This window comes from Mus caroli, chromosome 3 (genome assembly GCF_900094665.2).
Source record: "Mus caroli chromosome 3, CAROLI_EIJ_v1.1, whole genome shotgun sequence".
Classification (NCBI taxonomy): domain Eukaryota; kingdom Metazoa; phylum Chordata; class Mammalia; order Rodentia; family Muridae; genus Mus; species Mus caroli.
The window spans coordinates 59,316,806-59,340,026 of NC_034572.1; the positions used below are offsets into that span (position 1 = coordinate 59,316,806).

The 23,221-nt window shown below is 38.5% G+C and overlaps 1 protein-coding gene across 4 annotated transcripts in view; it reads left to right on the forward strand.

Moving 5' to 3' along the window:
• The window catches only part of Lekr1 (leucine, glutamate and lysine rich 1), a 170,139-nt gene that overhangs the window by 16,564 nt on the left and 130,354 nt on the right, over positions 1 to 23,221 (forward strand). For all 4 annotated transcript variants that reach the window (XR_003836153.1, XM_029474779.1, XM_029474780.1 and 1 more), the window contains one exon: positions 1,734 to 1,954. Coding sequence is in view for 3 of the 4 variants with exons in the window: in XM_029474779.1 (XP_029330639.1) it covers positions 1,734 to 1,954 (221 nt within the window). In the remaining variant the exon portion in view is untranslated. The remainder of the gene's footprint in view (positions 1 to 1,733; positions 1,955 to 23,221) is intronic.

The following is a 23,221-nucleotide window of genomic DNA, read 5'->3' on the forward strand; positions in this document are numbered from 1 at the left end:
TGTCTACCTCTTTGTGCTATAGCAGTTACAGGGACACTGTCTACCTCCTTGTGCTATAACAGTTACAGGGACACTGTCTACCTCCTTGTGCTATAGCAGTTACAGGGACACTGTCTACCTCCTTGTGCTATAACAGTTATAGGGACACTGTCTACCTCCTTGTGCTATAACAGTTACAGGGACACTGTCTACCTCTTTGTGCTATAGCAGTTACAGGGACACTGTCTAACACATCAAGGAAGGCTGTATTAAGAAGAAACACTTTGACCACATGTGGTGTGTAGCCTTCAATCCTAGTATTGGAGACAATAGGTAGAAGGATAGTGGGTTGGAGGCCATGGTAGACCAGTCACCAAATTCCAAGCCATGATGAGACACATTTTTTAAAAAGTCCTTATTGAATAATCTAAGAATTAATTTCACTTTGGTGTCCTGGAGGTCTCTTACCTTTATGAAAAGCCAATCAAACATAGACTACCAAGGATTATTTATTCTTAATACAAAAAAAGGGTCTTTTTCCTGTCCTGCTTTTCACTGCCTTCATGTTGAGCAGAGCCACACACACTTTGTCTGAAGGACATGAGAACCCACATACCCATGGTAGGTAAGTACACTATGGCACATAAATACGTAAGTATAGCGTTTTAAAAGGACTTGGGTTTAGTTTTAACATTCTCACCTTTTAGCTGGCCATGGAACTGCAGGAGTCTCAGTTTTAATCTATGATATGAATAAAATGAAGAAGAGAGTAAAGTCAAAATGCTTTTCCTGTTGTAGGTTTGGACAGAATATTAAAATTTCTATTCTATAAAAATCTTTAAATATTGAAGCATTGAAGCTGAGTAAGAGCATAGAGTTCATTTGGTTCAGTACCATAATTTTATAAATGAGTGAAATAAGATCTGAAGAAGTCAGAGGTATCTAGAGCAGTGTCTCTCAGCCTTCCTAATGCTTCGGCCCTTTACCACAGTTTTTCTTGCTGTGGTGACCCTCAACCATAAAATTGTTTTCATTGCTACTTCATAGCTGTAATTTTGCTATTGTTATGGATTGCAATGTAAATATCTGATATGTGGGATATCTATGCCACTGCTGTGAAAGGGTCATTTGACCCCCAAGGGTGTTATGACCCACAGGTTGAGAAGTACTGATCTAGACGGTCAGTGTTGGCAGCAGAAGCCCATGGGTTCCTTTAATATTAGAGACGAAACTTAGAACTAAAGGTGTAAAAATGCTCCCAACATTTTTAGTTTTATCTTGTGAAAGATATTTCTTTTCTTTTTTTTTAAAAGATTTATTTATTTATTACATGTAAGTACACTGTAGCTGTGTTCAGACACACCAGAAGAGGGAGTCAGATCTTGTTACGGATGGTTGTGAGCCACCATGTGGTTGCTGGGATTTGAACTAAGGACCTTTGGAAGAGCAGTCGGGTGCTCTTACCTGCTGAGCCATCTCACCAGCCCGTGAAAGATATTTCAAGGGTAAACAATTCTCAGCTATACTGCAGAGAAATCATTTCTTTGAGAAACTCTTTTCTCTTTCTAAGATTTTGTGTTGGTTTTAAAACTTGTACCCAGCTATAGACAGTGTCTGTCATAGTGACTATCCCAGTGGCTAGCCGACTGTGTATTCCTTTGTCTCCACAGCATGCTTGCAAAACAACTTTGGTTGAACTTTGTCTTTCACAATTAAAAACATAAATTTCAATAAATATGTGTTCTGTTTCCTAGATGTCTCCTGAAGAAACAGTTTGTAAATACTGTGGCGTCAGCTATCTAATTCTTCATGAATTTAAGGCTATGGAAGAAAAACTGAAAGCAGTGCAAGAAGAAATGAAATTTTATCAAGGAAGTGTAGAACGAGAAAAGAAACTTCAAGAAAAGCTGCAGTCTCTTAGCCAGGAGTTTGAACAGTATAAAAGTGCCAGCGAGTCCAAGAAGGCAAGGTCGGGGTATGTTTCCTGTCTCTTATTTAGTTTCAAGGCAAACAGTAGATTTGGGTGGCATGGTGGTACATGCCTGTAATTCCAGTAGTTGGACCTGGGGCAGAAGCGCTGAGAATTCCAGGCCAGCTATATATTTCTCTATATCCTTTGCTGCGCCTTTGCTTACCTTCATTATAAGTAACTTTCTGCTATATTTGTGGCTTAGTATCTTTTGATAGCTATTTAACAATAAATAAAATAGTGTGTTCTGTGACTTTGCCACTTACATGTATGCGCTGGGATTGTTGTACATTGATGCACACACCTTGATCTTTTCTGGGGCAGTGGTTTTTGTTTTTTGTTTTTTGTTTATTTTACATATTTATTTATCATTTCACTTTTCAATATTGATACTATTTCTATGTATTATTATAGGTACTATTTATACTTACGTGCCTTTGAACGTGTTTTTCATAGAATAAGTTCTCGGAAACAAAAATAACAAAAGTAAATTCCAGTTTACAATTTTGATGATTATTAAACCAAAATATCTTTTGAGAAGACAGCATTAATTATGCTTGATGAAGTATTTAGGAATTGTCTATCTTTTACAGCTTTTAAACATCAATATCCTTTTTTTTTTTAGTTCATGAAACCAAAGTTTCCTCCTGGATATTTAGCTTATATATATTTGTTAATGAAAGATAGCCTTTTTTAAAAACCGTGGAAATTGGTTCTTTCTTCCGGTGACTACTTGCACACATCAAGTATCCAATTTTCTACTGGGTCATGTGTTTCCATGTAGCAAAGGATGATTTCGAACTTCTGAATTTCCTGCCTCTACTTCCAAGTGATGGCATGTGTCACCACACCAGGTTTATTTGGTGCTGGGGAATCAAACCCAGGGCTCTGTGTATGCTAGGCAATACTCTACCAATCTGCGGTGTTTCTAATATAATACTGTTCTTACACTTTATATGTGTTAATGTTTTTTCATGGTTGATTATCTTTTTGCCTTGTCTTATAATTTTTGTTGGATGTTTTTCATTTTTAAAATTTTCATACTGTGCCAAATTCTGCCAAGGTCTGTGTCATGATACACAGCCTCAACACAAAAGAGTTCATTGAAAGAACATGGGATGGTTACCTGTTAAAATAAAGGAAAATTCAGGTCCTCTGACTTTGTAAAGGATGGGAAACAGATCCGTTTAAGTCTTTTGCAGTAAATATGCCTCCACCCCACTCTTTCCTTTTTCTGTTCTCTTCAAGTCTGACCACGAATTAGAGTCTCATTATAGTTTCTTTTGTGTTTTGTGACCATCCTGAGCCCCACCTCTGTAGTCTGAGAGAGGAAAGAGCCTTGGCCATCAGTTCTATGAAGACTTTTATAACAAAGGAAGAGAGATCACTAAGAGAAATTAGATTTCTGTTATTAGAAGTAGAAATGTAAATCTGATAAGGAAAATACCCAATTCTGGAAAGAAAAATAGCAAAAATCACAATTTAAAACAACAAGGAAAATGGTATTATTTTATAGTATTGCTTTAGAGTTAGCTGTTTGGTCTATTCGCAGAGAATTTTTATATATGATGTGAGGTAGATTTTTAATTTCATGTTTTTTCTTGTTTTCCAAATGTCTGCTTGGTTATCCTGACATCTTTGATTAAATATGCCCTCCTTTGTCCCCTAATTGGAAATGCAGCTGACACATTTCTGGTTTAATTTGGACCTTCTGTTTTGTGCTAGTGATTCACTGCCTCCCAGTCACTCAGCACCACGCTTTATCTTCAGGATAGCCTTACTGTGATACTTTGCTGGAAGAGTCTCCCCTTTTTAATGTAGTGTGTCTTCTAGAATTCTAGAATCAGCTATCTGATTTTATGTTAAGATTTAGACTGGGGCTGCATTTACTTTCTTAGACTATCTTAGATATCTTCAGATTTGATATTTTTATAAAAACCTTCCTATTTTCCCTCTAATTATTCAGTTGTTCTTAAAACTTCTTAATAAAATTTTATGGTTTTTATACATTTGTTTAATTCTTGTCAATAAAAATTTATATTTACACATTTGTGTGTAATTATTGTTGCTATCGGGGAATGAGATATTTTTCTGCATAATTTGTTCTACTATATCTGAATGCAAGTGATTTTTATACATTGATTACATATCTAGCTCCCTTGCTTAGTTTTATTAGCTGTATGTTTTTCAGTTGGTTTTCTTGAAGATATATAATATGCATAAAACCTCATCATATCATATCCAATGAGATCTTTCCTTTGATTTCATCACTCTTTCTCCCTGTCCCTCCCTCTGCCTTCGTTACGCTGAACTGGTACAGGTGAGTGCTAAACTCGCAGGTGCATGTGTCTTCCTTCTCACCCAGTGTGGAGTTGTCTGCTGGGTTCCTGGGCTATAGATTTTTAAAGATTCTGTTTATCAGGTGAGAAATCCTTCTGTTCCTTGCTTTTTAAAGGTTTAAATCAAGAACGATTACTGCGCTTGAATGGGTGCTATTTGTTCCTCTTTCTTTTGTATGTTGGGGTAATAACGTGATCTCCCCCTCTATGTTGGTTAGTGGTTTTTGTTTGTTTGTTTTTGTTTTGTTTTGTCAACTTGAACACAAGAAAGGGAACTAAACCTGAGGAGCTGTCCCTATCAGAATGGTTTGTTAGGCAAGTCTCTTAGGCAGTTTCTTGACTGATGATTGATGAGGGAGAGTTTAGTGGACAGTGGGTGGTGCCACCCCATAGCAGATGGTCCTGCATTGTATAGGAAAGCAGGCTGAGCAAGCAGTAAGCATGAGTAGCCTTCATGGCCTCTATTTCAGTTCTTGCTTCTAGGTTCCTGCCTTGCGTTCCTGTCCTCCTGACTTCCTGTCATAATGGACTAAACTATAGACTATAAGCCCAAATAAACCCTTTTCTCCCCTGTATTAGTCAGGGTTTTACTGCTGTGAACAGAAACCATGATCAAGGCAATTCTTATGAAAAACAACATTTAATTGGGGCTGGCTTACAGGTTTAGAGGTTCAGTCCATTATCATCAAGGTGGGAGCATGGCAGTATCCAGGCAGGCATGGCGCAGGAGGAGCTGAGAGTTCTATGTCTTCATCCAAAGGCTGCTAGTGGAAGACTGACTTCCAGGCAACTAGAGTGAGGATTTTATACCCACACCCACAGTGACACACTCATTCCAACCAGGTCACACCTATTTTCCAACAAGACCACACCTCCAGATGGTGCCACTCCCTGGTCCAAGGATATACAAACCATCACATCTCCCAAGTTGCTTTTTGTCATGGTCTTCATCACAGGAACAGAAAGCAAACTAGAACTGTGCGTTTTACAGTGTCTCCTATAGCCCATGTTGGCTTCATTATGTAAACCACGCATGACTTTGAACTCCCAATCTTCCTTCTGCTTCCCATGCCTGGTTTTAATTTGTTAGTGCAGTAAATAAAAACATGTTTCCTAATAAAAAGCTATACTTAAATTTTTAGCAAAAAGCATTTTGATCTGGCATATTTCAGGATTTCCTAAATTTTGGAGGTTTACCCTTTGTATAATATATAAGTTGTATATTTTGGGGACCAAAATATATGTATATACAATTTATATATACATAAAAATAGACAAAATATGTTTTTATTATATATATATTATATATATTATATAATATATATATAAATTATCATAGCTATAAGTACTCTTTCTGAGCATAATCACTTAGATATATACATTTCTGTGAGCATAGTAAGTGTAAAAGCATCACTTTCCTTGAGAGTTAAATTGAAAGTTAAAAAATAAATATATAGGGCTTGAGAGATGGCTCATTGGTTAAGAGCACTGACTGCTCTTCCAAAGGTCCTGAGATCAATTCCCAGCAACCACATGGTGGCTCATGTAATAGGATCTGATGCCCTTTTCTGGTATGTCTAAAAACAGCTGCAGTGTACTCATATAAATATAATAAATAAATTCTAAAAATAATTAATTAATACTGGACATGGTAGCCCATGCCTTTAATCCCAGTGCAAGTGGGGGATGCAGTGAATCTACCAAACCAGGGCACTAAACTGCTAAGGCTATCTATCTCTCAGCTGCAAAGAACAGCAGAAGCCTGGCCAGTGTTAAGGAGACATGCTGTGGCAGAGGGATGTGTGTGTGTGTGTGTGTGTGTGTGTGTGTGTGTGTGTGGTGATGGTGGTGTTGGTTGTATGGGAGCCAGAACAGCCTGGAGACTAGCAGGAGGACTTTGATTTGTTGCAGCTTATTTGCTTTAGTCAGGTGCTAGATGCCCACTTGCTGGAGGTAGTAGGGAACAGATAACAGAAATAATGGGTTTTCCTGACAAACAGAAAACAGCTTTCCAAGATTTCTGAGGAATGCTGAGTTTAGGGAGCAATCCTTCTGTTTACTGGTCAGAGTCCAGAGCTGAGCCCAGACTGTCCTTTAGGACATTATCAGCCACCATTTTAGAGGACCACTTTGGTCCTATCACTCAGCACTAGGGAGGCAGAGGCAGGCAAATCTCTGTGTGCCAAGAGGGCACAGGTAAGAAAGGGGCAGTTTGGATTATATAGAGAAGAGCCTCTGGCAGAAGGGCAGTTGGGGAGGGTAAGAGGGCTAGCATGCCTCCATAGCCCTTAGCCATAGCTAAGGGATGCTGGGAAAACTCGGCGGCCACATGTGCTTTGTATGGGAAATAGGCACCTGAACCATTTGTCCCAGGGTTTGAGATTTAACCTGCAGACATGATTGCAGTTGGTAAGATGGAACTTTTGATCACAAGGTGCAGGAAGTGAGAGTATCTTTACTGTCAATAAAACTAACAGTTCAGGGGACTCCCAGAAAACACCTGGGAGAGGAGGGAAACTCTACTCAAGACATACACTTCAGGCCTGAAGCCCTGCTTATTGCTAGGTTAGCATCTTAAGTTTAACATAGAAATCATTGTCCTCACGTTGGTAACTTATAGAACACATGTTAGTTGAGCTGAGATGCTTGATTTTAGCTGGCATGAAGCTTCAGTCCAACTTTAGCCTGGCCTCCCTTGCCGACTCGTGTTTTTGTAATTTCCCATTTTCTTATCTTGCCTTCATTCTGTTCTTTCATTTTATACTGTAAATTTAGTTATAAGCTTCAGTTTTATAACTTCTATTTGTTTTTTTTATAACTTGTATTTCTTTCAAGATTTTCCATTTTGTTTGAAGACATTTTAGATTTTTTTCAGAAGTGTTTTGTATTGGCTGCTGTGTAACTCTTGTCAGATCATTCTAACATCAGTGTTCCATCTTTTCTACCAGTGCTGTGGTTTCCTGATTGTGGCTTGATGACAGATGTCTATAGAGTTGATTTTTATGTCAAACTGACCAATATAGGGGTTATCCTGATAGCTGGCAAATATTTTTTTGATGTGTTTGTGTTTCTTTAAGAGATTGGTACTTGAATTAGTAAAGATGAGTCTTACTCAAGTGTGGTTGCGCCATCTGTTGAGGGTTCACAAAGAGTAAACTGAGAAGAAAGAGCCTTCTCCATGCTTGAACGGTGTAACATTTATTCTCTGCCTTTGGACCAGTGCTGCAGCTGCTTATGCATGTGCAGAGAATAAGAGGGTTGGCTCTTGGTTTTTGGCTCAGACCAGAAGTAAATATACTGCCACCTTCCTAGGTCCACAACTTAACAATAGGCATTATTCAGAAATGTTGAAAGAGCCAGAGGATGGTATGGCAGAGCTGTTACAATCATAAAGACAGAGCAGTTATGCCTATTGCACAAGCACTGTGTGTGTGTGTGTGTGTGTGTGTGTGTGTACATTCCCCCCACCCCGTCTCCATGGGGGAAAGAAGGGATCTCATTGGGAAGAAGGAACCAGAAGAGGATGGGGAGAGTAAGGAGTTGTCTTAGTTTCTTTTCTGTTGCTGTATAGATTACTCTGATAAAAGGAAGTTATGTTAGCTCACTGTTCAAGCTGCAGTCTGTCATGGAGCTTAAAATCCTTAGTCACATTACATCTATAATCAGATGTATATAATGGGATAGATGTAAGCTAGTGCTCAGCTTGTATTCTTCATTTTATACAGTTCAGGCCCCTTGCTGAAGAAATAGTCCTACCCACAGTTAAGTCTTCCCATGCTACTTATCAAAACAAGATAATTCCCCACAAGCATGCCCAGTAACCCATCTCCTAGAAAACTTTAGATTTGAACAAGGGGCAAATATGGTCATAGTATATTTTATTCATGTTGTAATTACTAAATCCCATTGTATCTGAAAAATCCATTTTTAATCAAAAACCTTAAAATATCAAAAAATACTTTAATCATAGTTGGCAGTTATCGTGCTAGACAAACGATAAGGAAGGAAAGCAGTTAGCCCAGGAAAGTACACAGGACTGTAGCAGCTGTCCAGAGCCAGACAGAACCTACAATGTGGGGACAATTAACACAGGAATACTTTTAGTTTATGGGCAGAGAGAACTGGAAGAGGTATGCATATATGGCGTTAGATACTGTGGATCTGGAGTGGCATGTGTGTGCTGAACAACATGTGAATGCTGAACCTGTCCTCTGCTGCTGAGCCATCTCAGCCCCTTAACTTGGGCTTCTGCTGTTTGTATCTCTGAAGTACCTTTTGGCATTCACGGATATAGCAAAGGGACTTACATGTAAAAAATGACAGGACAACTCATTTGGAATAATCAAGGGTACAGAACACAGAACTGATACAGAACTGTAGTTCTCACAGGGTGGGGTTCTAAGAGAACCATTTCAAATCTCTGGTCGTCCTTCTGTAGGGCAAGGTAAGAATCTCGGCAGGAAGATGCAAACTAGCACTGGCTCATGTGTGGCCATGCTTATACAGTTGGGAACCATCTAGAAAAGAATTCATTCCTTTGATGTTGCTCAAAACTTATTCCAGTAGACACATGATCATAAGAACATAATTTAAACCTAGAAGTTTATGTCACATTTTAATTGTAGGCATATAAATATGAACCTATTATATTTGTATTAGCACTATGCATCTCATGAACTCTGAGGAAACTACATATGTTTTATTCGTATGTAGTTCTCAGGTCAGCTAACCCTTTATTATTTCTTAGTCTTCATCCCGTATCATCCACAGGTTGTGCTTCTGAGTCCAAAGGCAGAGAATATACTGTCTTCCTTTATCCCTCCTCTCGGGGGGCACATCTAACCAATAAGCAGAAAGTGACAGGTATTTTTATGATCAGTATAAATAAAGTTTACATGGGTTTCCCCATCACCAGATCTAGCAAGACTATGCAGACTGATATTTATTCACCAATATTAATAGACCTATGTATACATGTATTTATTTTATTACTGGTATAACTGTGAAAGCTCTCTGAGGCTGGTAATGATGTTGCTATAGCAACATGGTTACTAAAATAAACATTTTCCCTTCTACTTCTGTCTTTTTAAAGGTATTCTTTTATCCCTCAAAAATTTAAAATCAACAGTATTTTATATTTTTGTATTTTATATTTGTTTTTATATTTTTTTACCTTAGATTTCTTTTATTTAACCTTAATTATTATCACAACAAAAATATAATTTTTGTTAGGCTGATTCCTACAACTTTTATTAGGTTAAATCTAATTTATTCTGAGAACACAGTAGAATAGAATCAGTGCACGGTGTGAGGTCAGTAGTGCAGGCTCTGCCTTTGCCTGGGCTTAAGATTTGCTTCTTAATTTTTCTGGGCCTTGATTTCTTCATCTTCAAAATCATCAAAGAATAGACCCTTTCCTAGAAATGGAAGGCAGATTGCTTAATGCTTGGAATTCTCACCTCCCTTTTTTTCCTTTCTATGTTTCCTTAAGGTTAATAGTGTGGTGTCTGTGGTAGTATGAATGAGAAATGTCTCCCATAGGCACAGGTATTTGAACACTTGGTTCCCAGTTGGTGATGTTGTTTAGGGAAGTTTAGGAGATGTGGCCTTACTGGAGGAGCTCCGGTGTCGAGAATTTAAAGCCCCACATAGCTTCCAGTTTACTTGCTCTGCTTCAGGCTTGCAGTTGAGGATATAAACTCTCAGATTCATGCTCTGATGACTATGCCTGCCACTTGTTACTGTGCTTCTCCACCATGATGACTCTAGTCTATCTGGAACTGTAAGCCCAAATAAACTATTCCTTGCCTTGGCCATGGCGTTGTCACAGCAATAGGAAAGCAACTAATATACTGTCTTTCTAGTATTGATAGTATCACTTCCACACCTCCTTTCATTATCCAATTATATATTTATACACACAACACACACATATGTATAGCTAGTCACTCCAGGAAAGTTGTAAAACATCTCAGCTTCAGGCATGCACCACACTTCTGTTGCACTTGAGAGGCTGTTCTGCTCTGGCTGTTTCTCTACACACGGTGATCCAGCTCCATGTCACATTAGTCTCGCTCCAGCTCACAGTTCTTGTGGGAATTGTGTCTAGGAGGGGACAGCACCTCCCTGGCAGCTACCGATGACTTTAGTCTGGCAAGCAGCATAGTGTAGTGTGTTTGAGCTTGAATCAGTGGCCATTACTGGCTGTATTTCCCCAGAGAAAATGGTAGACCTCACTTGTACTTACTTTTCTCTGTTACCTGTTTGTATCTTCCCTCACTGTTCTGCCATCCTTGTGTTCCTCATACTGTTAAGCTTTTCTTCTCACAGGAAGTGTCTGGTATTTTTTATTCTGACTTTTCATTTGCTGGTGTTTTAGTTACTTTTTCTGTGGGTATGGTAAGATACACAAGCAGCTTTAAGAAGAAGAGTTTATTATTGGCTTGCAGTTTGAGAGTAAAGTCCATGATGGTGGGAGATCCTGGTGGCAGGAACTTAAAGGACTGGTCACTTGACCTGCAGCCAGGAAGCAGAGGATGATGAATGCTTGTGTTCCTCCTTTGTGTGCAGTCTAGGACCCAAGCTCAGTGGATGTTCTACCAACATTGAGGGTGGGTCTTCCCATCTCAGTCAACCTAACTCAAATATTTTTCTCCAAGGTAATTCTAGATCCTGTCAAGTGAAAATCTGTAGAGGAGTTTTAATCCAGCATCATGGCTGCTCTGGCAAGGTATCACATCCAAAGATATGATCTAGCTGGAATTCAGACATGCCCTGGATTATAGTATGATCTAGTTGGAATACAGACATGCCATTAGTACATACCTTTAATTCTTAACAATGAAATTTGTAGAAGGAAGCAGCCATGTTTAAAATGTGTAGTTGAGGGGCATAAAAAGTAACAAATCAGGGAAAGATTTGACAGAATGTGTCAGAGATAGGATACACCCAACTCATAGAAGTCAGGAAAGAGAGGCTACTTAAGAACAGAGAGACACTGTAGTTTTCTTCAATATGTTTTGCAATATGGAGCTGTATGGTTTATTATTATATTTTTGAACTGTCATTCTTTAGTTTGAGTCATCTTCAAATTAATTTTATGTATATCTTGTCAATCTCCTGAACCTTGCTTGATGTTTAAGGATCTCTCTGTTGAACCAATGGTCAGAGTAATAGATTGTTTGGCATCAATGAAATTTTCAAAATATATAAAAAAAAAAACAGAGAGAAAGAGAGTAAGAGAGAGGTGGAGGGAAAAGGAGAGGGAGGAAAGAGAGAGAGAGGGAGAGAAAGGTTTTGTGTGTGTGTGTGTGTGTGTGTGTGAGAGAGAGGGGGGGGGGGGGGAGGGGAGAGTTTTACAGAGACAGGTTGTAGAGAGAACAAGCTAGACACAGGTGAAGAGAGAATGAGCCAGAGTGTGAAAGAGCCAGAAGACTAGAATATATTGCCAAAGTTAGTACGAGGCCAAGCAAAGCAATTCAGTCAGAAGCCACGAGAAGCCAATTGAATTGGTTGGATTGGAAGATTAGATTTTATGGAGGCTAGAAACTTCCAAGCCTAGGCCTAGGGATAGTTAGAACAGAGAAGGCAATGCTCTGGGCTCAGCCCAAGCCCTGCATTTGCACAGCTTGGGAACAGCTCTCATCTCATTACTTCATCTGAGGAGATAAAAGCAGCAATCAATATAAACCATCAATGCTGGGTCACATAAAGACAGCTTGTTATCTGCCATCTTATCCAGTAGTGGGAATTCCTGGTTTTCATCTTAAAGTCTTGAATCTGTATATCTGCTTCCTAGTCATGATCTGTTTAGACATCTGCAAGCCTTCTTGGATGACTTGGTACCCCCGTCCAAACCAGTTCTTACTTGGCAGTCTAGATGACTGAGTACAGTGTACCTGGGCATTGCTCTTTGCTGCTGTACCTGCTGCATGTATACATTTTCTTTAGACTAAACACAACTATTCTCCGTTTTCAGGGCTTGGCTGAGGTAACAGATCCTCAAGAAGACATTTGCCAATTCTGGTGTTTCCCGTGACTTCTTTTGTTGTCCCTTTATGGTGGTCTTTAGCTGTACTTGTTCCATGTTTGCATTTCTGGTTGCAATGTAAGAACTTATGTATGAACAGGTATGAAAGCATGTGATGGCTTGCTGTGGGATTCTCTATTGTCTGCTTTTTTAGTGGGCAGCAGAATGGAACCTTCCTTGTGCATCATGTAAAGCCTGCATTCTTCCCATCTTGCTTTGAAATTAACCATGATTTTCTGTAAAGATCTGACATAATATGTAAGTTAAAGTCTTGGATTTCCACAAAAATATTCACCATCTTTTTCCTTCCTATCACATGTCAAGATGAGGGACATCAACCTTCTTGCAATGGTGAGGTTGCTGTAATGATGACAGTGACCTTCTAATAAAAGAACCTTAGGGTCTAACATCATATCTGTCTGCAACCAGCCCTGAGATGCCTCCCCCTTGAGGCATATATAAGTAATATAATATAGTCACTTTATATGTAATCAAACTATTTTCAGATATACACACTAACTACCTATATGACTTTTTAACAATCTAATATGTGATATTTTGTGATCATGGATTGGTAACTCCTGGATTAATGGCTAACTAGATTGAGAGGTGAGTAGATACATACAAGCAGTGTACTGTAAACTGTTGGAGAAAAGGCTGCACATTATAGAAATGGGTAGCTGCATACAAGCAGTGTACTGTAAACTGTTGGAGAAGAGATCGTATGTTATAGGTTTTTGTTCTTCCTTTCGAGACCTAACTTTATCAATTGGAGCATTGGTCTTTATAGGGCAGCTGCCTGATACGTGTTTGCTTATTCACCCTTTTCTATTTTTGGAGACATGATCTCACTGTTTAGCTTAGACTGGCCTTGAACTTGTAGTGATTTTCCTGCCTCTTCAGGACTGGAATTAAAGCGTGAGCCACTGTCCTCAAGAATTGATGATTATTGGTGATGGTGTTAACTGAGGTAAGAGAAGGTTATTTTCATTAAGGAGGTCTATAAACGCTAGGTTTATTTTGTGTTTGAAAAATGAAATCCCATAAAAGGGTAGGCTTTGGATTCTCATAGTTTAAAGATTCATATACATTTGAATCAGTGTGTGTTATATCCTTTTAAAAGAGAAAATTATTTGTTTATATTTTATGTGTATGCATGAGTGCCTTCATTATGCATATGCCTAGTGCTTTCCAAGGTGAGAGGAAGACATCAACTCCCCGGGAAATGGGGTTACTGCGGAGTGAGCTGCCTGGTCAGTGTGCTGGGAAGATTCTCTGTAGAGATAACTTACTATAAGTGAAATGACCCTGGTTTATAATTCAATTTGGAATGTTTTGAGAGAAAATGGAGGTTCTACTAATAATGATTTGACCAATAGGCTTAACCTGAAATTGTATTGATAGAACTAGCTTTAAGAAAATAACTAATTTCTCTGTATAAAAAGTATAATTCTGACATAAGTTTTACTTAATATGAGGAGGCCATTCTTGTTTAGTATTTTTACAGATCATTTTTTGGCGTTTATTTTTTCCCCCTAACCAAAATAAACTACCCATTTCATTCTTTCCTGGTGGTTATTTATACACTTCTAGAGCTGTCTTCTACATGATGTTATGTCTGGTTTTTGCAACACATAGTGATGTCCTTTTTGATCTTCTATAGCACTTAACAATTGAAAACAGCTGAGTAGTTGAGTGTGTACTACTGAGTGAGTGTTTTGTTTTTCTGCTTGTTTCTATTGTAATAAAGCCCATGACCAAAAGCAATTCGGGGAGGAAAGAGTTTATGTGGCTTACATACCCATTGAAAGAATACAAGATAGGGACTCAAGGCAGGAACCTGGAGTGGGGAGCTGAAGCAGAAGTCATAGAGGAAAACTGCATACTCCCTTGCTCCCTATGGTTTACTTGGCCTGTGTTCTTGTATTATTCAAAACCATCTGCTCAGGGAGGGTACCACCCACAGTGGGCGGGGCCCTCACATCAATCATTAATCTAGAAAATTCCCTACAGTCTTGCCTACTTATGGAGGCATTTTTTTTTCAGTTTTCTTCTTTCCAGGTATGTCTGAGGTTTGTGTTATGTTGATAATAACTGATCAGTCCAATTGGTATTTGCTAAATCTTTTTTTTTTTTAAATTTGTCAGAACTTTTAACAACGAAACTGAAGCTTTAATCTTTCCTTGTGTTATCTACAGGGCGTAGCTCAGTGGTGTGCACATGTTATTTACCAGTTGTTCCATGTTTTGTATCAAATTATAGCTATAGGATTAAAACACAAATGAATCATGAAGCCAAGATTTTCACACTGCATTTCACTGCGACTCTAGGCATAGCTTAGAAATGTTTATCCATCTCCTGGAAGGTACTCAAGCTTACGAATTATATTCTATACTTTAAATGATTTCTATGTCAAGAAAGAAGAAATGGAAGCAATATGTCTCTTGCTGTCACCCGTGTTTCCTATTAACACTAAATGCATGTATGCCTACAGATGGCTCTCTGCCGTGAATTACATCATTTGCACGGGTTTTAACATGTCTCCTGGCTCTTCAGATTCTGTTCTCAGCATGCAGCCTTACTTACGATGGATCATGTCATATTTGTATTCAGTGAATGCTTAGAGAACTGTCTAAGGTGTTTGTGAAAGGTGTTTCTTGCTTTGCATCTTTGTGGATCCAGGTGAATGCCAATGACATTGGGGAATGTCACTGCACTATAATTCAAGGTTGAATCATAATCATTTCCTGGAATTTATATTCCACTTTTCTATGAATGGGCATGCACTTTGTCACCTGTATGTGACTGCTCCTCAGTTTTGTCATTGTCTGTCCTCTGAGGAAGAGGAGGCATGTATTTTACCTGCTGCCAGCCGGGAGCCACCTTGTGATGACTGTTTGACTTTGGAAAAGATCAAAGAAGCACAGAGAATGGGAACATAGAAAATTATTTATTGATACTTCACTAGCATAAATCATTGTAAGATATGACAAGAAGGCAGGAAGAAGGGAAATGCATATTTAAATACAGGATTAGCCCTTATTTCATCAAGAGCAAAAAAGCAAACACAATTTCACTTTGTCATGAATATATACTTTTCTTTTATCTATACTTATATGGGTAACCTTAAAATTTAAGAACTTTATTGTACTGGCTAGTTTTGTGTCAACTTGACAAGCTGGAGTTATCACAGAGAAAGGAGCTTCAGTTGAGGAAATGCCTCCATGAGATCCAACTGTAAGGCATTTCCTCAATTAGTGATCAAGGGGGAAAGGCCCCTTGTGGGTGGAACCATCTCTGGGCTGGTAGCCTTGGGTTCTATAAGAGAGCAGGCTGAGCAAGCCAGGGGAAGCAAGCCAGTAAAGAACATCCCTCCATGGCCTCTGCATCAGCTCCTGCTTCCTGACCTGCTTGAGTTCCAGTCCTGACTTCTTTCAGTGATGAACAGCAATGTGGAAAGGTAAGCTGAATAAACCCTTTCCTCCCCAACTTGCTTCTTGGTCATGATGTTTGTGCAGGAATAGAAACCCTGACTAAGACATTTATGTTTGTCTGTTTGCTTTAAAAAACTTGTACATGAGATAAAAGTTAATAAAAGCCACATTTATTTTCATAGAGAATCTTTATTTTAGGTGGGTTTTCTTTTCTTTTTCTGTCTACAGTGTATGTGTATATGTATATGTATTTTCCATATGTCAAATTCTGATCATGTTTTACAGTTCCCCAGTTGCTACCCCCACACACCATCTCACCTCTTTACCCACCTAACTGTATGTTCTGTTTATCTCTTGTCTTTTAAAGAACAAACAAAAACAAGAAACACACAAACCCTCCATAAAACACAGAAATGGAAATAAAAATAAGCAAGGAAAAGACCAGTAGGACAAAAAAAAATCCTAAACAAAGCAAAATGAGACAAAAAGTCTAAAAAATTATCATTGAGTATGTTTTGTCTTGGCCAACTCCTCCTCTGCATAGGACCTGCCATGAAGTATGGCTAATACACCCAGAGACACTCCACTTTTTCCCTTTGCCAGCAGATAATGAGTTGCAGATAGCTTCTGGGTTAGGGTCAGGAACCTGTGCTCCCTTTCTTCTCACAGTGCTAGCACTGTGTCAGACTGGAACCTGTGCAGGGCTTGTGCATGCTGCCATAGTCTCCATGAGGTCACATGTGCATCAGTCCTGTTGTGTCTGGAAGAGTTTCTTTGGAATCACCCATCACCTCTGGCTCTTGCAGCCTTTCCATCTCCTCTTCCCATGGATCCCTGAGTGGGGTGGGATTTGATGAGGATTTCCATTTAAGACTGAGTGCCTCAAAGCCTCTTTCTATACATTACCCAGTTGTGGGTCTGTGTGTTAATTCCTATTTACTACAAGAAGAAGCTTCTGGGATGAGGGTTGAGCAAGGCACCGACTTACGTGTATAGCAGCATGTCATTAGTCATTTTATTGCTCTGTTCCTTCAGCAGAATGATTGTATTATGTTTTCTTCTAGGCCCATGACCTATCTAGTGTCAGGTTTTTGGCCACTTTATCAGTGTCAGGTATGGATTCCGTCTCACTGAGTGCGTTAAATCCAATTAGAAAGTGGTTGGTTACTCCCATAACACTTGTGTACTATTGTATCAGTTAGATTTTCAGGTAGGTCACTGTTGTAGGTTACAAGGTTTAGATGGGAGATATTGGTAGTTACTTTTTGCTTCTGGTAGTGTGCAGACTAGCTGCTAGTTCCATGAATGCTAGTCGGTAGAGGTAAAGCTTTTAGACAGACACCAGCTCTATTTTTCTGTGTTTAATAACATACGTTAAAGCTTGTCTTCTGGAAGAGGACCAGCAATAGGCACCACGACATGCAGTATTTGTCTTTTAGGTTCTGGGTTGTCTTACTCACTGGTTTTGTGTCAACTTGACACAAGCTGGAGTTATCACAGAGAAAGGAGCTTCAGTTGAGGAAATGCCTCCATGAGATCCAGCTGTAAGGCATTTTCTCAACTAGTGACTAAGAGTGGGAGGGTCCTTTGTGAGTGATGCCATCCCTGGGCTGGTAGTCTTGGGTTTTATAAGAAAGCAAGCTGAGCAAGCCAGGGGATGCAAGCCAATAAGTAACATCCCTCCATGGCCTCTGCATCAGCTCCTGCTTCCTGATCTGCTTGAGTTCCAGTCCTGACTTCCTTTGGTGATGAACAGCAATGAGGAAAGTGTAAGCCGAATAAACCCTTTCTTCCCCAACTGCTTCTTGGTCATGATGTTTGTGCAGGAAAAGATACCATCCGTTTACCTGCAAATTTCATTATATTTTAATAGCTGAATAATATTCGATTGTGTAATTGTACCACGTCTCACTATCCATTTAGTGGCTCATGGAAATCAAAGCTGTCACTAATTCCTGGCTATTATGAATGGAGCCACAGTGCCCATGGATGAGCAGGTCTTTCTGTGGCAGACTGAGAAGTTATTTGGGTATATGCCCAAGAGTAGTTTGATCTTGAGGAAGATGCATTCCCAGCTTCCTGAGAAACAGCCACCCTGATTTTCATTGTGGTTGCACATGTTTGCAATCTCACCAGCAATGGATGATTGTTCCTGTACCCCATAGCCTCACCAGCATGAGCTGTTATTTGTTTTATTGATTGTGTCCATTCTGATTGGTGTAAATTGATGAAATTTCAAAGTAGCTGTTATTTTTATTTCTTTGATGGCAAAGATCTTGAATACATGCTTAATGTTTCTTTGCCATGTGTGTTTCATCTTTTGAAAACTTTCTACTTAATCTCTAATCTACTTTTAGCAGGGTTATTTATTTTCCTGTTGTTCAGTGTTTTTTGTTTGTTTGGTTTTAGTTCTTGTTATAGTTCAGATACTAAACCTCTATTGGATGTATAATTCGTAAAAATCTTTTTTTCTGTAGACTGACACTTTGTCCGAATGATGGTGTCTTTACCATACCAATGCTTTTCAGTTTCATGAGGTTTCATCTATTAATGGTTTATATTAGTGCCTGTGCTAATGGTGGTCTGTTCAGAAAGTCTTTTCCTGTGCAAGTGAATTCAAAGCTATTCATCAATTTCTCTTTTATCAGGTCTTGTTTTATGTTGAGTTCTTTGATGCATTTGGAGTTGTGCAGAGTGTTTAGTATGGATGGATATATTTGGAATCTTTTTTTAAAATTAATTTATTTATTTACTTATTTCATGTATGTGGGTATATTGTCGCTGTATTCAGACACACCAGAAGGTGGCATCGAATGCCCATTACAGATGGTTGTGAGCCACCATGTGGTTGCTGGGAATTGAACTCAGGAACTCTGGAAGAGGAGTCAGTGCTCTTAATCACTGAGCCATCTCTCCAGCCCTATTTGGATTCTTTTAATTCAGTTATTCAATTTGACCAGCACCATTTTTTGAAAATATTTTTTTTCCCAGTGTGCAGATGTGGCTACCTTGTCAAAAATCAGGTATCCATATGTCTGGGTCTTCAATTTGATTCCATTTTACATGTTTGTTTTTATGGGAATATTATGCTATTTTTATTACTATGACACTGTAATGCAACTTGAAATCAGGGATGGTGCACCATTTTCTCTCTGGTGACTGTCTAAGGCGAAACCATCTAGGAGCGCACAGGCTGCAGAAGTGGAAGAGCAGCTGGGTCAGGGTCCTTCCTGACTCCATCTGCACCCAGGAGGTTCTGTAGCCCTCTGTGCACTAGTCTTGCTAGGAGAGAGCTGGTCTCCCAGGAGTGCTGACACAGGTTTACAGATCCACAGGAGGAACAAGCTCCAGCCAGAGACAGCAAGAACATCTAACACCAGAGATTACCAGATGGTGAAAGGCAACTGTAAGAATCTTACCAACAGAAACCAAGACTACTTGGCATCATCAGAACCCAGTACTCCCACTACAGCAAGTCCTGGATACCCCGACACACCAAAAAAGCAAGATTCGGATTTAAAATCATATCTCTTGATGCTGATAGAGGATTTTAAGGAGGACATAAATAACTCCCTTAAAGAAATATAGGCGAACACAGGTAAACAGGAAGAAGCCATTAAAGAGGAAACACAAAAATCCCTTAAAGAATTACAGGAAAACACAACCAAACAGGTGAAGGAATTGAAAAAATCATCCAGGATCTAAAAATGGAAGTAGAAACAATAAAGAAATCACAAAGGGAGAGAACTCTGGAGATAGAAACCCTAGGAAAGAAGTCAGGAGCCACAAGGATCACCAACAGAATATAAGAGATGGAAGAGAGAATCTCAGGTGCAGAAGATAGCATAGAAAGCATTGACACAACAATCAAAGAAAGTGCAAAATGCAAAAAGCTCCTAACCCAAAACATCCAGGAAATCCAGGACACAATGAGAAGACCAAACCTAAGGATAATAGGTATAGAAGAGAGATCAGGGATGGTGTTAACTCCAGCAATTCTTTTGTTTATTCAGGATTATTTAGCTGTCCTGTTTTGTTTGTTTGTGGTGTGTGTTTGTGCTTCCATATGAAGCTGAAACTTGTCCTTTCAATTTCTGTGAAGAATTATGTTAGAATTTTGAATGAGAATTGTGTTGAATTCGTAGATTATTTTTGGTAGGATGGCTGTATTCATAGTATTAGTCAGTCCTACTGACTCATAAGCATGGAAGATCTTTTCATCTTCTGATATTCTCAATTTCTTTATTCAATGTGATGTCTTGAAGTTTTTATTACAAGTCTTTTATATGGTTAGAGTTATCCCAAGTTATTTTATTTTATTTTTTATTTTATTGTGAAAGATGATGTTTCTCTAATTTCTTTCTTTGTCTGTCTGTCGGTTGTAGGAAAGCTGTTGATTTTAGTGTGTTAATATGTACCGCACTACTTTCTTTGTTGGAAGTGTTTTTCAGCTGTAGCAGATTCTTAGTGCTGTTTTCAGGGACATTTATGTATGAAATCCTATCATCTGCAAATAAAGGTAATTGTCTATTTCTTGGGTTCATTTGCTTGGAATATCTTCTTCTGTCCTTTCATATTGAGATGATTCTTATCCCTGATGGTGAGGTGTGTTTCTTGGATGAAATAGAACCTCCTTTCTAATCCAGTCTATTATCTGTGTCTGCTTATTGGGTAACTGAGACCATCTATATAGTAAGAGTTATAAATAAACAGTATTGATGTTTGTTATTTTGTTGTTATGGTGTAGGTTCCCCTCCCCCCTGCTTTTGATTTGATGGTACGGGATTATTTTTTCATTGTGTCTTGGGTATGGATAACTGCTTCAGAGTGAAGCTTTCTTTTAATGCCTTTTGTAAAACTGGTTTAACAGATAGAAATTGTTTAAATTTGGTTTATTATAGAATGTTTTTCTTTCTCTGTTGTTTGTGATTGATAGTTTTTTTTTTAAAGATTTATTTATTTATTATATGTAAGTACACTGTAGCTGTCTTCAGACACTCCAGAAGAGGGCGCCAGACCTCGTTACGGATGGTTGTGAGCCACCATGTGGTTGCTGGGATTTGAACTCTGGACCTTCGGAAGAGCAGTCGGGTGCTCTTACCCACTGAGCCATCTCACCAGCGTGATTGATAGTTTTGCTGGGTATAGTAGTCGGCCTGGTCTTTATGTTTAGAGAATCTGTTCAAGTGGTTTTGGCTTTCAAAAACCTCCATTAAAAAGTCAGGTGTTATTCTAATGCAGCGGTTCTGAGCCTTCCTGATGCTGTGGCCACGTTAATACAGTTCCTCATGTTATGGTGACTCCCAATTATAAAATTATTTTTATTCCTACTTCATAACTATATTTTTACTACTGTTAGAAATATCTGTGTTTTCTGATGGTCTTTTGAGGGTTGTGATTCGGATGTTGAAAACTGCTGTTCTAGTGAGTCTGCCTTTATGTTACTTGGTGTTTTTCCTCTGTGGCTTTTAAAATTCTATCTTTGTTCTGTATATTCAGTGTTTTGATTATTATGTATCATGGGGAATATCTTTTATGTTCTACTCTTTTTTAAGTTTTTTATGCTTCTTGTAGTTTGATAGGCACATCTCTTTTAGATTGGGGAATTTTTCTTCTATGATTTTGTTAAAAAATATATCCTGTGCCTTTGACTTGGTTTCTTCCCTTCCCTCTAGTCCAATAATTTGTAAATTTGGTCTTTTCATATTTTCCTGGATTTCCTGGATTTTTGTGCCTGGATTTTTTTTGTTGTTGTTGTTTTTGTTTTTGTTTTAGTAGACATATCCATTTCTTCTACCTTGTCTTTAAAACATTTTTAATACATATTAGTATAATAGTTTTCTTTTATGCAATATAACTTTATGTTTAGGAATACATTCATAAACACTGCCAACTTTTTTAGGTGTTTGTATAACCATTAGAATGGTGTTTTGAATTCTTTTTTTTTTTCTGGTTTTTCGAGACAGGGTTTCTCTGTGTAGCCCTGGCTATCCTGAAACTCACTTTGTAGACCAGGCTGGCCTCGAACTCAGAAATTCGTCTGCCTCTGCCTCCCAAGTGCTGGGATTAAAGGTGTGTGCCACCATGCTTGACTCAGTGTTTTGAATTCTTGATCCTCCACTGAAAAATATTTGGGTGATTAACTAATATATTCTAAATAATATTTTGATAAAAGTTCTTTGCATTTGATACTAAGCAAATAGCAACTGTATAAAATAAGCTTTAGTTCCACAATTGATCTAATTTGGAGTCATTTTTACCAGGTAAAACATAAAAGCATTTAAACTCTGATACATGTATTGTGGTGAGATCCTGACACTAGTGTAATCTTTCTGTGCTTGCCTCTGCTATTTGAACAAAATTCCAAAGAAATATAAGTTAACTCATTTGAAAATATTTAGTAATTTTTCTAATTTGTTCCAGATGATGTATAAACCTTTGAACAATTGAAGGAAGTTGTTTTATCCATAATCTGTTCTTAGTGTTTGCTTACACTGGTGATACAGATGCTGGGTGTTATGGTGCATGCCTTTGATTCCAGCCCTTGTGCAGCAGAGCCCGGCAGATCTCTGTGATCCTGAGGCCAGCCAGAGCTATGTGGTTAGATCATGTCTCAATAGAAAAAGGAACAACACATCATGCCATAGGGAACATTATGGGATACACTATGGAATGTGAAGAGTGTCTCTCTTCTTATTTTAGTGTTCTGCTTAATTTGTGGTTTCAGCTTTTATAGTTCTTTGCAATGTTTAATGAAACTATATGAATGAACATGATTGTGGAAGAGGTGTTGAAAGAGAACCAGGAGTAGGGGAAGTTTAGAGACAGGTAGGACAATGCCAAATGGCAGTTGGTGATCCTTTCTTTTTAAAATGTGTAATTGGAAGACCATTATTGTAAGACCAGTTTTATCAACAAAATGCACTTCAGCTGCACATTGTTCAGCCTTTCCTAGAGTATTGTTCACTACAGACTAATGTTAAATGCATACTATTCCCTTAGTGAGCCACATAATGTGTCTGTTATTTAGATTTTCCTTTACCTTTTCTTAGTAAGTTTACTTTTGTAAAATAAATAAGTGAAGTTAGTGGCTTTCTTCTATGTTAAGTTTTGAAGAAGCACAGATAAATAGAAATGCATATACTGAAAATGTCTGGCTAGAACTGGCCAGCAAGGGTGGAGGACTGCTGCTGCTGGCTGGAAGAGAGAGCTAACTAGACAGGCTGTATCTGCTGCTAATGTTTGGTTATTTTCTTTGCTGATGTTTGTTTTCTCTTTCCCTGCCCTCTTGCATTTAGACCATCTTTATTTTTTCAAGGTATCTGTTAAAACATCGTTTTCATGAACTATTTACCAACATCATTCTTCCTTCAGTAGTCCCAGGTGTTTGTAGCATCACATGTAAAACATGAGCTCATGTTAGTATATGAAGAGAAAGAGAAAGAGGGGGAGAGGAGGAGAGGGGGAAGGG